We start from the raw sequence: 18,007 nt of genomic DNA, 5'->3' as shown, positions 1-18,007 counted from the left end.
AATTTCCGAGCGTTTGATTCATTGTCTCGACAGTGCGGTATCGAACCTTCCGGAACAGTCGCACAGAACGCTCACTGGTTCTACTTCTGTTTTTGACAGGAACATACCGATGAGGACGCCCAGATGTTGGTTTCTGGCTGTTTTCTTGTTGGGCATCGTCTTGCCCAGCGCGGAGGCGAGGCCCAGCCAGGAGGGATTCGGTCAGCTGCCCTATCGACCGGTGGTGAGGTTCCGACACAAGGTATTGATTTCCTTCCTGTTCCATTAGCCTTTCATAACAAGAGTAGCCTGCAGTTTTGCCAATTATGAAGCTAATTACATTGGAGGCCCGCTGCAGCGTGTCAAGCAACTTTGTTTTGGAGGGGGGGGGGGTTTGAGGGGGGGGGGTGTTTCTCAGAATAAATACTCAAAGATTTGTTGCTGACTGTTTTTGTCAACGGGGTGATTATCCAAGACCATCAAACAAAGGCGGGAGGATTGTGGACAGAGGTTGCGGGAGGTGGAGTGAAGGTTAAAGTGGGGCTTTCAGCAAATCATCCAACTTTGAGTGTAATTGATTTTATTTTTTTATTGAATTGATAAAGGAGAAGGCAAACTCAGTCAGAATCTACAGGAGCCGTTTGCCATCAACAACAACATGCACTTCCATCTCCCTACCTCTTTCTTTCTCTCCACGGTATCTCTTTGTCAATCTGCTTCTATCTCCTGAGCTTTCTTGTAAAGATGTCTAAGAATGAGAGTGGTGAGTGTGTCGATTGCCTCGTTACGTAATAGATCAATTATTGCTGGCTGGAATGGGTTATGTTGGCAGTGGGAACTGAAGCTGGACTGGGTTTCTAGTCTGCAGGCTTGTGTGTGTGTCTGTTTGTGTGTGTGTGTGTGTGTGTGTATTCACATCCTGCTACTCTCCCAGAGTGATAAGCACAGGAAAATAAGCTTTGTAAGAACCAAGATAAAGAAGAAAAAACCCTTGCCCATTAATTTACATATCCCCTTGGTAGGTTGTGGCAGTCTGGCATCTCTAAATAGGGACTTTATGCTTTGCTCAAAGATTTGTTTCAATTGGATTATTAGTCTTACTGGCATGCAAAATTCAAACCCAGAGACAATAGTAATTTGAAGCCTGAGGATCAGTGTTGATTGTAGAGAGAGAGGGGAAGAGAGAAAGATGGAGAGGGGTAGAAATGGAGTGAGGAAGATGGAGAGAGAGAGATATGGACAGATGGTGGTTAGCAGAACAGGAGATGGTTCTCACAGAGCCAGAGGCTGGAGTCTTCCTAAAGCTGACAAAGACACAAAGGTCACTTTGACAGAAGAGTTGCTTTTAAAAGAGGGTCGTTTGTGGGGGGAAATCAGGATCATTGGTGTGATGCGTGACTTTGGGGGAACAGTGCCAGATCGCTGATAGAACAGTGATATAATTACTGTACGTTGTCTGCAGTGCCTACTGATGAACACAAGCAGGGATCAGACTACACTGTTCACGATCAGCTGCATTGATAATTCATTGCCAAATCACAACTAGAGACCGGAGTTTTAGCAACATGCACATCAGAAACAAAACTAATGAGCCTGCAGTCTCTACTGTACTCTTCCCCCCCTGCAGTTTGGACACATTCAAGTTTCAGAATTAGCTGCAACGTCATACATCTCTAACTGTGGTTCCTGAAATGAGTGCAGGGACCCTTTCAAGTGTTTCTCTGTGTGTCATAATTTAAACCCTGAGACTTTTAACTGCCTGGGCCAAATAATGAGTTCTTACTTAAGATTTGTTCCAGCTTTACTGAGCAGCAGGCGCTGTGATCCCATATCACTGACACCCTGGCTCTCTCCCACCAAACTACTGTGAAGCTTAGCAAGCAGAGAAACAAACACCACATCGTGCCAATGAGTCTTTGAATGTATTATAATAATAATAATGGACCCAATGACAATAACACTGTGCAGGAATTTTTAATAACAAGAGTTTAATTGTGTGACCCACATTGCAGGACAACCAGATTCCACCTCAAAGGCAAACTTCTTTATCCCTTATCGCACAGGCTAGGCCAGCGTAGATATCGTATCAAAGTTGGCCCCCTGAGTTCACATCATTAATATTCAAACCATGCAGAGTCGGGGTAAAATGAGCGCAGGCCAGGTCTTACTGCTGCGACTGATTGCAAACCATTCTCTATAGTCCCCTACTCATTAAAAAGGTTTTTTGGTGCACAGCACGATAAGGAAGCTATAATCTAAACTACAGTAGGTTTAATAGCACGCCCCCCCCCCCCCAAAAAAAAAGTTACGACTTGTTGCTGTGGCCCAGCTTGTTAATATCCAGTGTGAGTTATGGTCACAGTGGATGACGAGCATCTGAGCAGGATATTAATCATAATGTGTTGTGATGAATGAAGCCATCACTGCCGTGCTGTCCTTCCTTCTCTGTGCGTTTGCACCCTCAGCCACAACTCTGCGCTTCGACGGTCATTATGCAGTTTTGAACATGCACGCGATGGATTGCATCCTCGATGCATATTGATTACATGTTCTTTCCTACGGGTGTCAGGATTTTAATTACACAACTCCCCAGTTTATCCGTTTTTTTTCTTTTATGCTGTTGGGATTGGCTGGTTGGGAGCGATGGCGAGCGGGCTAGGGTGACCTTTACGCCCCAGGCTGCTTCAGAAGTGGAGATGATGTCACACTGTTCAAACAACACAGGCCGCTCGTCGTCGTTTGCTTTCGTATCAACAAAGATGTGACTTTTGCAACTTGTCTCAGCTTCAGAGAGCCAATCCAACCAAACACAGCATTGGTAATTATATTAAAAGGCCATTGGCAGTCCAGTCATAGCTTAGCTTCTGAAAAGACTAACTGGAAAGGCTAAATGCCACTCATAAAATAGACTGGAAATGTTTGAAGGGCAGATGCCTCTCTTTCCAGTGTGTTGGGAGAACCAGCCAACAGCAGAACAGCAGAACAGCAGAACAGCAGAACAGCAGAACAGCAGAACAGCAGAACAGCAGAACAGCAGCTGTCTGGTGGCTGGGATGTGGTCACTTTGTGAGGTGTCTAGTAAATACAGGCCATTGCTTGACTCTGACGACTAAAACACTCTCAGAGCTACTCACTTCTGATCCTTGATCTCCTGCTGCACTCAATGTGCACAGCCTCTCTCTCATATGCAGGGCCCTCAAGTTTGATCAGGTTTTGTCGGGAGATTACCATACCTGTCAACTGGGGGGGGCGGTACTATAAGGTGGCATTTAACTCGAGACAGCTCTCACCTGCGCCTCGTCCATTAATTGTATATAGCGAGATGAGTTATTTCTTACTTCTCAGCATGATAAAGTGTTCAAAGTGTTGGTGAGAGCCCAAAGGGGGGGGGGGGGGGTGTAAACCTTGCCCTTTGCCCGGGGCGCCAAATGTGCTAGGACCGCCACTGGTATGAACAAATTAATTAGTCTACATGCTAACCAACAGGTTTAATTGGAAATATGTCAACATGTATTTTCACCAAACTTGTTATATTATATATCTATATATCTACTATATATCTTTTTTGCGTTTTTATTTTATTTACGTTTTTCGGGGGCATATTTTCAGTGAGCAGATGGTAGACTTCTGACAATGTCGTTGTTTGAATTAGCTTGTTTCAAAGGGGGTCTCATTATGAATGAAATGCAGTTTGAGTAAATGCTTAAAAATATCAGTAGAAGGGGAAGATTAAGGCATAGTATAGTTTAGGACAATTTTTATACATGGTTGCCCCTTTCTCTTAGTTTTGATGCCAACTGTTTTAGCTACACTATGTGAGCCTCCTACATCATCATCAGCCTTCCTTCAGCACCCAGGAAAATAAGAGAACCTCATCTCATTCTACACTTTCACACTTTGTATTTTGACGTGTAAATAAGCAGCAACAAATGTAAGTTGTATGTTTTTAAATCTATGAAATCTTCAATAGTAGGTTAGGTAAAATATAAAATATGCCTCAGTTGCAGCAAGCACACCTCACAATTCCCCCAGAAATGGTACCCTCTGTAGTTTGTACTTAAATTTTAAAGAGTGATATTTTAGGCATGTTTCATGCTTTATTGAACAGTTGTTATGCAGTAAAGGGCAAAGGCCAAATTTGACCCAGGCCGCTTCGGTACGGCTTCACCCTATACGGTATGTGTATTTACCTGGTGAGTTACCAGGACACTGTGTGTACTACGTTTATGTGGTTTTGGATAAAAGCGTCTGCAAAATGAATCAAATGTTGACGTAAAACGTCATGTGAATGTCCAGGAAAGCAGGTAGCTTTAGGTGTTCTGAGGCTTAGAGAGAGGACTGGTGTGGACTACACAGCTTGCAACATGTCAGTTGTGGCTTTGAATCCCCAAAGGAGAATAGTTTCTATAATATTGTACATTGCATGTAAGGGACTTATAAAGCTTGATTTATGGCACTGTATTAAGAACTGTCAAAAATACACCAAAAAATATACAGTTCTGCTTTGGTAAGGCTCGCCTCGTGAAATGATAGATGAGCATTCTGCCATGGTGAAATTGATGTGTAAGGTGCATTAAAGTAATACAATAGCATAGAAATGTCACTGCAGCATTAGCATTCCATACAATTTGTCTTGTGGGAGTAGAAAGTTAGACTTGATTCATCAGTCAGATCTGCCGGTTGAAAAATGTGGCCTATTGTAAAAAATAGCCTCATTTGTGACTCCCTCTCTAAGCCAAGTTGGGCTTTTTGTTACACAATATACAAGACAAGTATTTAGAAAATTCTTATTTAATGAACCCATAAAGAAATATCAAAGTTTGTGTATTAAATAGATTTTGTTGTTGTTGATTAAATATGAATTAGATGACTAAGATATGACTAAGATATCAGGAAGTCACTACAAAGACTTTATATGTGTAAAATATATACTTACACATATAATATTTACATTTTTATAACAGTACCAGTGTACACAGAGAAGAAGGCTATGTGCACAGTCTGCTTCATGAAGTGAACATTCACATAAGTTGTGACCTTATTAAATTTACCAGTAGGATACCCCTTCAATCATGGAGTATGGAATAAATCTTCTTAAAGACCACAGGTCTCCAAACTCCTGTCATCTGCCTTACCTGGGATCCATACGAATCTGTTTCCAAACCAGCTGAAAAGAGAAGGGCTAAGACGACTGCAAAAATATACAGCTATATTTAGGCTTGATTTCAACCACCGCGCAAGTGTCTGAGTTAGTTGTTGCTGTGGTGTTTAGTAGATGTCATGTCAGGAGATAATTAAGATTAGCTTGAGTACTTGAGAACTGAGAGAACAGCCATTACCCAGTAGTCTGCACGCACGGCAAATCTAGATTAAAAGAGGATAAGCTAAGAGAGGCAGAGAAAGAGAGGCAGGGAGGGGGTGAGAGAGGGAGACTGAGCTGAGGGGGAAATGGAGAGATAGATGGAAAAAGATAGAGAGGGAGAGAGAAATGGAGAGAGAGACAGCGAAAGAAAGAATATCAGGTTGAAGGGCAAGCTCTGGTGAAACTGTCCCTGGGAATTCAGGACGGCTAGTGTGGGAGGGAGGGAGGGTGGGTGGGAGGGAGGGAGATAAAGATGGAGAGCGATGCAGGCGGGCAGTTAGCCAGCTGTAGCTGTAGCCGGGGCAGATGGGGCACTGGTTCTGCAGCTGGGCGTCCGGTCCCCAGGGACTGGGTCTGCCAGGGACCTCAGGGAAATCACTCACTGGAAAATCTGGCCTTCAAACCTTCACAGTAGTTCTCCAGCTCATTTATCCTGTTAATAACACTACCTGCTCTGGAAGTTGGGATATTTTAAGACGCGCTTGGCATTAAACTCACTCACGATCTGTTTATGAGGATTAAATAAGGCAAAACAGCATTTGTCATCGCTAGCGTGGAATTATATCGTATTAATTTTGCATATTTTATATGGAGATGAATGGTATATAAATTGACTAGCTGGACTAAGAGTTAAAAGCTTCAGCCTAGACACTTATCTGAGCCACCTCTTTTAATATGTCCTTCTGGGCATATAGATATAAAAAAACATTTTTGTCTAAAATGTGTTGATCCAAATCCCCTCTCATAATACTATTCCTCATACCAAAGAATGGGCAAACTTAAAATGTTATATTTTTGTTGTAAATATAGTTACAAAGTTTTTGTAGTAAGTGAAAATGATATGTTGACATTTCCTCCCTAGTTTCTACATTTGACAGGTGCGACTCTATTTTGTCAGACTCTGTAACGTCAATATGCTCTCAACCAGACATCTGCACATCTTGTTTTCAATCTCTATGTACAGTATGCTGAAAATGTAGTACAAAACTATTTACAAGTCACTGTGTCTGTCTATGTTGTCATGGAACTGACAACAGCTAGAAAACATTTCCTCCAACAAGCGTCCTTACCAAGCCCTGGTCATAAATAAAAATGCTCTTTAAACATTTGCTTTCTGAAGCGGTTTCGGTGTTGGGTTGTGGATTCTATAGTTTTGCAGGGGCCTCCGGAGAACAGAACAAGCTGATTTCTCCATGCAGATCCTTAGATAACGAAGAGACTGCTCTTTTCTTTGCGCTGTCAGCAGAGACTCCTGTTACTGACCCCAGACCAGCTGGTATAGCTTCCTGTCTGTCCAGAACCACCTGGCTGAGAGAGGGAGAGAGGGAGAGAGGGAGAGAGGGAGAGAGGGAGAGAGGGAGAGAGGGAGGGAGGGAGGGAGGGAGGGAGAGAGGGAGAGAGTGAGAGAGGGAGGGAGGTGGAGAGAAGCTACTGAAGCATTGATGGTGATATAATCAAATATTTATGCCATTTCCTTCCCACTAAGAGATTGTGGAGAACAATCTGTGACAGCAGAGCACTTTGATTATTGAGCCTTTATTCCGTACACATCATTGTTCACAATATGCCGACCACTCAGTGGTAAATCATTTGACAATGCTACCTGTGTGTGTGTCTGTGTGTGTGTGTGTGTGTGTGTGTGTGTATGTATATATATATATATACCGTATATGTATTTATATATTCATACAGGCAGCATTGTCAAATTATTAGACATGAAACCGTAATGTCATGGAACATTCTTAATTGCAATGTGTCTTGCTCTCGTGTGTGTATCTTACACACAGTTAGTTATGCCTGATGTTTACTGTCAGGCGCCCTGCAGTATTGATATTCAACCGCTATTAGCCTTAATAAGGATTTCTCAGTATTCAACATCTTACACAGCATCAGTAGAGGTGGATTGTATGTTTAGTGTGTTCTCTATATTTACTTTTAGTTATGCTTTTTTTCCAGGGTCTGTTTACCCGGAAGCAATGAGTATGAGTGTTGGCACTCATACCGATTCATAAATGAATATATTGTATGACTTTTAGATATCTCATCCATTGTTTTTGTGTTTGTTTCAGCAGGATGGGAACCCAGGGACCCTGCATATAAAGGGTAAAGTTCAGATTTTCTTATTCCTCTTTTCCACTCTACTACTTTTGCTTATTCAGTTCAAAACATTTGAAAATAATATTAAACTTAGTTTGAATTTTCCTCCACCATGTATAAAAGTTGCACTGCATAATTAACTACCGCATACCGGTTCAATAAATCCAATCCCCCCCTCCCCCCCAAAAAGAATGTGGACTATCTAAAAATCCTGAGAGGATTTTGGGGTTGAGGGTGAGTATGAAGTGGTTCCCCCCCGGTTGGAAAACCTTGTTTTGTTTCGCGCTGTCCACTTTGGCTGCAGGACATCAATAAGAAGAAGGCAGATGAGCATCTTAGGTGTATCGACCTCAAGCTGTGGAGAGGGGATGGGGAAGAGAGAAAGCACTTTCCTTTACAAGCTGACGGCACTGTATCTGTGGCTTGGTGAAAGAGACAGAAAATACCTTCCTACCAGACCTCTGATGTGCTGTTGAGGTCTAAATAATAGTAGACCGACCGCTTCAACACCTGGTTTTGTATTTCATAGTAAGGCAACACTTGAAGTAACATAAACTAAAAGATAACTGCGTAGCAACATTGTACACTTTACAGTAAGGTAACATTAGCTACCGTGTAACCTCATACATAGTAACAACATTGTAGTTACGCTTTACATTAAGGTAACATCAACTAACATGTAACTACGTACTGTAGCAGTGTTGCTATGTAGTTACATGTTAGTTAATGTAATCATAAAGTGTTACCCAAAGGAACACTCAGATCCTAAAGTGTTAATAGTTTAGATTCATGCTAGAAAGGACACTGCAACTTCTACCTACATAAAAAAATGCCTTAGCTGTGGTGCATTATGGGAATTAATTTGGCTTCTTAAAAATGGCAGATGTCTTGTTGTTTCCCTCTGTGTTGACCCTCTCGTCTCCTCAAGAAGTGTACTGACTGACAAACCAGAAGATTAGACAGCTGTGGGAATGAGTGTACCTTTGATATCCTGCAAGTCTTCTTCCGACTTAAACCACCGGCTTATGATGCCTAAACTACATAAAGGATTACCATCACCAATAATGACAAACGTAATGAACTCCTTCCCTGGCACATCCTCTGCCGGGTAAATGTATTTTTGGTTGAGTTGTGAATCTGGTTTCTCTGGGAGGGTCAGTGAGATTGGAGGAGAGAAGCTGTTAGGTACAGCTCCTTTACAGGGCTGTTACACACTAATACTCACATGTAGTTTGGATATGCCCTGGACTGTAATCGTACTATTTTGCTGTAAATGGGACAAGAGACTATGACTCTTACAAGAGGGGTTGAAATTGCCTCTCGTATATCTGTTGACGTCATCTCCCCCCCGCACGCTCCACCGGCTAAGAGCTCACAGGCAGCAACACGCCTCGACCAAATGTTGAAGTGGTCTCGCACTGTCTGACAGATGCATCTCACCTATCAACCCATCACCTTTTCACCCACACACACACAGACACACACACACACACAGACACACACACACGCACACGCAGACACACTTTGCAACCCCATCCTCCCCCTACTCTAAAACAGGAGTCAATGTCAGGCAAAAGGTGGCATAGCGACCAAGATGTCTGGCACTAAACGTTTGAGGGGGGCCGTAAACGGCCGTCTCTCCATTTGTCTCCACCAGGGAAGGTCAGGGCGGTAATTGTAGAGGGTGCATTATCATAAAGGGCCGGTCCTGCTGTCAGATACCATTCATTTTAATGCATTCCCCTTTTAACTGCAAGCAGGAAGGCAAGATCCCACTCGGGCTAGTTTTTAAGCAAAACTCATTCTTAGGCTCGATAACAAGCCGCGAAATAGAGCCAGAAAGAGTTCATAAATAATTCACATTTTTGTTGATTGATTAAAAGATGGTTCATTGTGGGGTGGAGATGGCTGGGGGTTTGTCTGGTGTGTACCACCGTGTTGTCGTCATGAATAATGAAGACAACTCGTGATCTGTAATGTCACTATCAACCAGAGTAAAAATGTTGATGTTACAAGTGAGACATTTTCAGTGTGAAAGCGCCTGAATAATTTACACAAAGTTGTTAATTCAGCATCACAAAAGTGTAAGATTTATCTTCTCCTGAATGAGGAGCTTTTAACACACTTTTTCTGAATTTTTTATTCGTCTTACATTAGACAGTGGTTGGTAGCCCACAAAACAATTGTAGACAGATCGAATCCACCGACATACAAAACAAAACTGAAATTGGATGTCAGAAGCTAAGAGGAAAAGATGGACAGGACCTGCTTTCACCTGCCTTGTAATTGGAATCCTGAGAGAAACTATTTTCTCAACCACTCCTGCTATGCAGGTCACTTCAAAGTACCTAGACGGTTTTTTTTGTAGGTGAAAAACTATAACCGGTATTAAATAAACCCATCTTTCTCATCATTTACCTTTTGGGAACATCTGTACATGCTGGAAAAGATGTGTTGCCCTTTATTGCATTAGATCATGCAGTTGAAGGCAGAGCAACAAGCTGAATTATATATCATGTTTATTTTCCCTATCACACCAATCAAGTAACAATGAATTGATTTTAATTGTTGTCATGTCACAGTAGCTTGTAGGCCCTCAGTTTGAAACCCCCTGAAAGAACCAACATATTTCATGACTTAGATCTAATTACAACCCTTCTACCCTATGCTGTCTTCTTTGAGATATAATAATATAATGTATTACTTTGTATGCTGCCCCCCTCCTCATATGTTCTGGTGTATTTGAATCATTTAAAAGTTGTAAGCATCCAGTCCTAAATTGTAGATAAATTCTAAAATTACACGCCTCCCTCCTGAGACATTCTTCCATTTTTAATAATACTGCGCAGCAGCACCTGAGCGCAGCCTGCACGCTATTCTGCAAATCCGCATCTTTGGAGACACAATTATTGGAGGAAGACTCCCTGTTGTTTCAATCACAACCGAGTGTCCCTGAGTCTCAACACAAGGTAATTCGTAATAGCTTTTGCAAGGCCCTAATCAAGGTACCGCAATTAAGATTCACAGGGTGCGCCTGTCCGCAGAGTGGTAGAGGTAGACGATCATCGCAGACGACACGAGTAGAGGTGTGGAGGAACAGAGGGAGAGGAGGTCTTGATGGGCAGACACCAGCAGGCATGACAAGTTCAGATGGGTTACAGGCAGTGGTGTTCATGGTCTTTGACCCGCAAAGCCTTCTGGGACAGGTGGGTGTGACCTAAATACTAACACAGACCGATCTCAGCCCTGGCTGGTGCACTTCAGCCAGGCGTAGCATCAAGTATGGAGACCGTATGAACCTATCCAGGTGTCATGGTCTCATAGAGCCTTATTAATGGTTGCAATATTTACCCCCCTACACTGGTATGGTTTGTCACTGTGGTTATTTACTTTAGAATGAAATAGATTCATGTAGAACAGAATAAAACCGAAACAGAAAAAAATAGAATAGAATTGAAACATTTATTGTTCACAGAGGTGGTCAGCACTTACTGTACCTTTATATTTGAGCTGTTGGTATAAACAGTATGAGGGTTGGTGAGGTATGTTCACATGCAAAGTGGGCAGGAAAAAACTAAATGAGAAAAGTCAACATTTGTATCGGCAGAATATTCATGTTCTAAGCCAGTACATGGTGGGGAATTTCACAAATCATTATTTAAGTTTTTGAAGTAGTGTACCGTAAAATACGTTAATACGCGTTGGAGTGCCTCTTGAACCTCCAGGAAGTTTCAAAAGATAAGAGTGCGATTGTGTTGTAGATGTCATGGCGTCTACATTGTCTGTAATTGATGTTGTGACATCAGTCTCCTCCAGCAGAACAACTCACTGCTGTCTTTTGTCTGAGGTGTAGTAAGGCAGTTAATAATAACGTAATAGATTCATTTCAGCAGACACCTTTTTCGTTGGCGACTTAAAATACAAGGGGGACTTGAGTTTGCGACCTCTTGTAGTGCAGTGCAAATGCCACTGAGGTACTCTTCCCGTTACTAATGTTAATTACAAAGCAAAGCCACCAAATCAGTATTGATGTGGAAGATCTACATTGAATGCCGTTCTTTCGACATCTATAACTACAGGCCAAGCTTGTCTGAGATGTGTGGCATACAATGAGGTGAGGCAAATCTTCTAGAGATTCATTATTTATTCTCAGTGGTCCTTAAAGACCTGTTGTACTCACAATGGGCAATGATGAACGGTTACAGATAAAGGTCTGCCTTTTTTTCTCTAAGAAGGTCAACACAGTAATTGTAACAGGGCCATTATGTTGAAGGACGGACCTAGCTGCCGGCCAACAATCCCCTTAATGTTCTCTATCTTAGGATGGGCTTGTTCAGGATTCAGGCCTAGAAGGAGGACTTAAGTTGCTACGCTCTGCATTTCTGTGTTCCTTATTACAAATCCATACAAATCTTAGTTCCCTATTTCCTCTGGGGTTTAACCTAAACTTGAATATTCCTCAAGATCTTTCCCAGCTCTCTGATGCATCTGAGAGCAATCATTTAAGCGAGTAAGACAACTATGATATTATTGATCTAATCCACTATTTCAGGGAGGATTTGGGAAAGTCAGGAGATCTTGTGTTGTGTCATTACTGATGCTTTTAGGTTGCTTGTACACCCGTGTACCCAGATTATCATCCAAAGCTTCTTTTTGCGAGCGATTATTATCAGACTTTATGCTGCCAACTCAAACTGACTGGAAGCAGAAGACACGTGTTCCAGTTGTACACCCTCAGTCCCTGCAGGGGTGTCGACAATGTGCTTTCATCTCCACTCTAGTCACTCCGTGTCCCATTTTGTCTGCGACACTTGAATTTTTCCCTCCAAAAAGCCCCCTCCCTCCCCCTCTTCTTCCCACTGTTGAGTTAAATGAAATGATTCTCGCTGGGTCACATTGACACGGCCTTGATCCATCTCTTATTCTTCAGACTATAGGGGCAGTGTGAACACAGACGACCATACGAGGACACTGTTCTGAGTTACACAGGATCAAAAAAGATGAAAAATAAACAGATAAATAAAAGAACTAGTCCTTACACGTTTATATCCCTTTAATCGTCCAAAAGGAATAGTCATACTTAAGCATCAAGCACTACCCCTGCATCGAGAATAGGATTTCCGTTTTTTTATTCATTTTTGGTACAAGATTGTCTTTGAGGTTTTATTATAACTGCTCATTTGATTTCATTGGCACTTGATCTGCAAGCTGCTGACTGAAGAAGACTACCTGGAGGCCTGTGACTGTGATAGAGCCTGCTCACTTTGACTCCTTCCCATCACTGCCGATTACTCATCTTTGTCGCTTCTCAGTGTCAATAAACCAAGTGGGGGGACAAAATTATATATATATATCTCTCTTTTACATATCTTCATATATCTGTCGATAAAACAGGATGGGGTTTGGACTGTGAACTGTCACTGTATTTTCCTCGACCGGAGAGAATTTCTGGTTGAAAATTGAAAAATTACGTAGTTGCATCCCCCTGAGATGTCGTGCATCACTGAAGGCCGACCGTGGCTCTGAGCCAGCAACCAGACAGCTTAATGTAACGTAAATTAGCATGGGGACTGGTGTTAGGAGTACAATTAGCAAAGCGTTGCACGCCCTGACAAATAGGCCGTTTACGGAGACGCTATGAGGGATGCATCCTAATGCTTCTAAGTGAAAGAAAATGCAAGGCCACAATTCAAAGAGTGGGCCCAAGATACGAATGGAATGGAAATTGTCATGTTGGATGTTTGGTGAAATCGCACAAACAGAAGCTAACAGAAGCTAGCAGTCCATTCATGCGCTCTGGTCTGGAAGGAGAGACTTAGTCTGACATGGTGTTCTGGGTGATGGGCTTGTGACATCTGCCATTTTGTAGTGAATATCTGCTTTTTACTGAAGCTTTTACTACGCTGTTCAATGGAGACGGTTTATCTCCCTTATGAAGGGAGGGATTTCTGTGGAAAGGCAGCATCAATGTTTTAAATGTTTGTGTGCTGGTGTGGGCTTTAACTTTCTGTAAAGCTTTTACGTCTTAAGTAGTGTCTCATAAAATGTTCATGAGTTGTTTATACAACTCCATCAAGCCCCCCCCAAAAGCATGGTACCATTTAGCAATTAGGCGTCAGAAAAGGAAAACAGTTTTTAATGTAAGTGTGGAACACAACATATCTGCAGATCTGTGGGAGGCTTGCTGTATGTGTGAAGGGATTGTTCAATTGTATCGAGAGCAAACAAGCCTTTAAGTTCCAGGTGTGTCTGCAGATAGTCAATCTTACCCTCTTCCAACATTTCTCAGAACAACATTGATATTCCCTTCTGACTAAACACGTTTATTAATACTGTTCTTAAATACTGTGTGGCTGCTTAGGCTACTGGAAGACCACAACCTACAGAGGTGTAATGTCAGGAAACGCCAGAGCAGTGCATAGCTGGGTCAGGGAGGTAGGCCTACATGGCTGACAGCTCCTTTGTCGACTTTGTCAGAAGTGGGAGGGCTTTTATTGAGCGCTATTCACGTAAAACTCTCTCCCTCGTTAAGCGTATCCCAAATGATTCATTTGTGGCACTCTGGAGAGAACTAATTTGAACTCGTTGTGCAAACTCACAAGATACTCCTGACGTTAACATTTTAATTTAGCCAATGCGAGAGAATGACTTACAATTGTTAGCGTATGAGAAGTAGAATATTTAATGTCATAGGACATGCCGCGACGAATATTTTAATAAATTAAACTTTTTCCATGACAACAGGTGAGCTAAAAATACGCTTTTGTCTCCTTGTTAAGATGTTCGTTCTTGTGCCACAATATGCCAACACCTCTCGGTTTTACACTCTCTCCTCAATTTGCTCTTGAGTTAACATGCATCTGCTGCGACTTTCAAGGAACTGAAACGGAGTGACAAGAGTTCGGTGTTGTTTACGCGACATGTAAAGTTTTAGCATTGTTTACCGCCTGCTTATACCTATTTGCATCCCCTTGTTCTGTCTGGCGGGCACTCGAGGGCTTCTCAAGTTCATCGCAGTGAGAGAGCAGAGCGCTTCCTACGGCTGATCACCGCTCTTGTCTTCGTCCCCAAGGAGGCAGCCGCTGCTGGGGGAAACATCAGATGGGCCAAGTGCTGAGAGAGAGAGATAGAGAGAGAGATACAGTGAGAGAGAGAGACAGTGAGAGAGAGAGAGACAGTGAGAGAGAGAGAGACAGTGAGAGAGAGAGAGAGAGAGAGAGAGAGAGAGAGAGACAGTGAGAGAGAGAGACAGTGAGAGAGAGAGAGACAGTGAGAGAGAGAGACAGTGAGAGAGAGAGAGAGAGAGAGAGAGAGAGAGAGACAGTGAGAGAGAGAGAGACAGTGAGAGAGAGAGAGACAGTGAGAGAGAGAGAGACAGTGAGAGAGAGAGACAGTGAGAGAGAGAGAGACAGTGAGAGAGAGAGAGACAGTGAGAGAGAGAGAGACAGTGAGAGAGAGAGACAGTGAGAGAGAGAGAGACAGTGAGAGAGAGAGAGAGAGAGAGAGAGAGAGAGAGAGAGAGAGAGACAGTGAGAGAGAGAGACAGTGAGAGAGAGAGAGAGAGAGAGAGAGACAGTGAGAGAGAGAGACAGTGAGAGAGAGAGAGAGAGAGAGAGAGAGAGAGAGAGACAGTGAGAGAGAGAGAGACAGTGAGAGAGAGAGAGACAGTGAGAGAGAGAGACAGTGAGAGAGAGAGAGAGAGACAGTGAGAGAGAGAGACAGAGAGAGAGAGAGAGAGAGAGAGAGAGAGAGAGAGAGAGAGAGAGAGAGAGAGAGAGAGAGAGAGAGAGAGACAACATGTCAGTTGTGGCCCTATCCTGAGCTTTGTGGAGGAGAAAAACAGGAGAGGGGGGGGGGGGGGGGCTGGAAGAAAACAGATGCACAGTCTGTATCTGACAGAATGTGTTTTAAAAGTGTATTCTGGGCTTACTGCTGGATCTAAGTCTCAATTCAGCTTGAGCTTTGTGATCATGTTGAAGGTTGCAGATCTGCTTTGCAGAGACAGACGTTCATCACTATGTGGCAGGTAGATGGTAATAATTCCATACATATGGTACTGCAAACCTCTTGAGACTGTTTCTCATAGCTCCCCATGACATTTTCCATGACAACGCTGACAGTAAAAAACGTCTTGTCTGTCCCAAATTCAACGCTGCATGTTTGTGTTTGATCACAGATCATTCGGTTCAAACCTCCTGTCATCATTTAAGGTTGTATTGTTCAACATGATGATAAATGCCATTATAGATGCGTAAAAAGGGTGATGCCCTTCAAATGAAGCCCGTCTGACTCACACATGTTTGAACCTTGAAGTTCATTCCATGGTCTGAATACGATATAGCTTCTTATTTCCTCTGGAGGATTTCACCCACGATTCTCTGGGCCTAATATGCTGTTTGCCTCCAATCATTCTTGTCTGCTTTTGTATTGCCTTCGTATCAAGGCAATTTTCCATCCTGATTCCCTGGCGAACCGAGATATTAGTCTATAAATACATCCATCGACATGGCTGTTACTCTTCGATAAAAAAATAAATAATTGGCTCATCCATCCTTTCTGCCAAATGCAGCTTTTGCTCAATATTTTCGAATGTACACCGCTTACATACGCCTTCGTGATTTTTCAAGTGAGAGTTTGTCAGAAAGCACGGTGACCTCACAAAGTGATCGTCCTCTCAGGCCACCGTGTTCACACCGTCCCCTCCGCAACGAGAATCATCAATAAACCGTTGAACAGGATTACTCATCTGTAGTTGATGTCTCTTGATCAGACTGCGACTGTGCATACATATCCATGTGGAATGACTGTGCCCTTCCCTGACCTGGCTGGTTGTCGGGGATGTCTCGCTATGCAACAGTACCCCCCACTGAATAATCATTATGCCATTGGCACCAAGAAGACATTAATAAAGCAGCCTATTGATCGGTTTGAATCAAGCCACGGGGAACATGCTTGTATTGTTGAAATCCCCCTGATTGAGGATAACCCCTCCAGGGCAAGAATCGGGGGTGATGGTGGATCTTCCCCGACTAGTTGTTATTTTTTCCATGCTGTTTCCTTGCCAACAGTAGGTCTTTGTAACCAACAGTGACATTTCGTTTTTTTATTTTTATTATTATTCATCTTCCTTGGAATTTTTATAAATATATATATTAAAAAAACAAGTCTTTGTGTTCAAAAATCACTGAAGCATCCAACAGTCAAGGTACTTCACCTGATATTTGTCAGTTGGACAATGTAGGGAGCTCCTTTTCAGAATTAATTAGGAAGGTTGGAGAGTGTGGAGGTAGAGAGGTATGCATCTACTTCACTACAGTGGGGTTTTGGCCTTGGTGGTTGTTCGGGTGAACGTGTTCTAGGACAACTATTCACTGGTTTGTAGTAGGGACATTGTGTTGATTGTGTGAGTGTCGTCTTGAAATTGTGTGGAAGCAGTGTAAATATTGTCTTGATAGTGTATTCTGTTGCTTCTCCTTGTTCCTGTAGATGTGATGTTCTTGTTTTGTGTCAGATGTACGATGAGCAACCACGGATCATTACTTGTGACGTGCTCACGCCCTGGTTCTGTGTTCACACAGCAGTTCAGCATCACACCTTCCTGGCCATCAGCACCCGGACTGGTCAGGTTCTTTACAACCTTTTTGGTCTTGTTCCTCACCCTCTTTGGAAGACTATACCAAAAAGGTCAAAGAAAACAGTCGCTGTGGGTTCCAAGAGATGGCAACTAGCCGTTAGCCGATACATTAGCTATGGTTCAGAGGTTATTGTAGTGACTGTTCACTGTCCTGTCAGCTATACTTACTGCTGAAGGAGCCTGACATGTAGACTGCTCCATTATTCAATCCCTCTGAGAGATACAGAAGATGAAAAACACTAACCTTTGCCTCAGGGAAAATGGAGTCGACTGGGGGAACCTCAGCAGGTTCAGGAAAAAAGAACAAGTTAGAAAACCTTTCAAACTGTGACTCCTGACGGCCTTTTTTTTTTAAACTCAGAGACGCTGATGTGAACCTTCTTACGTTTCTCTTCCAGGGTTTATGGGCCATGGCGGTGTCGCCGGTCCTTGTGAGCACAAGTACTGTGGTTTGGGCCGACACTGTGAGGTCAGCCGTGAGACTGGCCTGGGAGAGTGCAGGTGTCTGGGCAGCTGCAAACCACACTACAAGCCTGTGTGTGGGTCAGACGGCAAGCTGTACCAGAACCACTGTGAGCTCCACAGGGCCTCCTGTGTTGGAGGACAGAGGATCACCATCATGCACAGCGAGGAGTGCTTCTACAAAGGTACGACCGCCACACCCTTCCTCCCTGCAACTTCACAGGCTTTATTTACATTCGGCAGATGCTTTTATCTAAAGCTACGGAGGAGTCTTAAGCACCGCAGAAGATCAAGGGTCAGAACAGAAGTGAGTAGTTCTAGCAGTTTTTTCAGTGGTCAGAGTCAAGCAAAGGTCTGTATTTACATTACACTTAGTCATTTAGCAGATGCTCTTATCCAGAGCGACTTACAGTAAGTACAGGGACATTCCCCACCGAGGCAAGTAGGGTGAGGAATCGAATCCTCAACCTACT

General features: G+C 43.0%; 1 protein-coding gene across 1 annotated transcript in view; it reads left to right on the top strand.

Moving 5' to 3' along the window:
* fstl5 (follistatin-like 5) overlaps nt 1-18,007 on the top strand; it is a 95,881-nt gene that overhangs the window by 17,967 nt on the left and 59,907 nt on the right. Inside the window, exons 2-4 of the mRNA XM_084698228.1 lie at nt 100-241; nt 7,414-7,444; nt 17,471-17,719. Coding sequence (XP_084554354.1) covers nt 100-241; nt 7,414-7,444; nt 17,471-17,719 — 422 coding nt within the window. The remainder of the gene's footprint in view (nt 1-99; nt 242-7,413; nt 7,445-17,470; nt 17,720-18,007) is intronic.

The sequence above is a fragment of the Hypomesus nipponensis genome, chromosome 1, assembly GCF_054491055.1.
Source record: "Hypomesus nipponensis isolate SF chromosome 1, ASM5449105v1, whole genome shotgun sequence".
Lineage (NCBI taxonomy): Eukaryota > Metazoa > Chordata > Actinopteri > Osmeriformes > Osmeridae > Hypomesus > Hypomesus nipponensis.
This window is presented reverse-complemented; position numbering and strand designations above follow the sequence as displayed.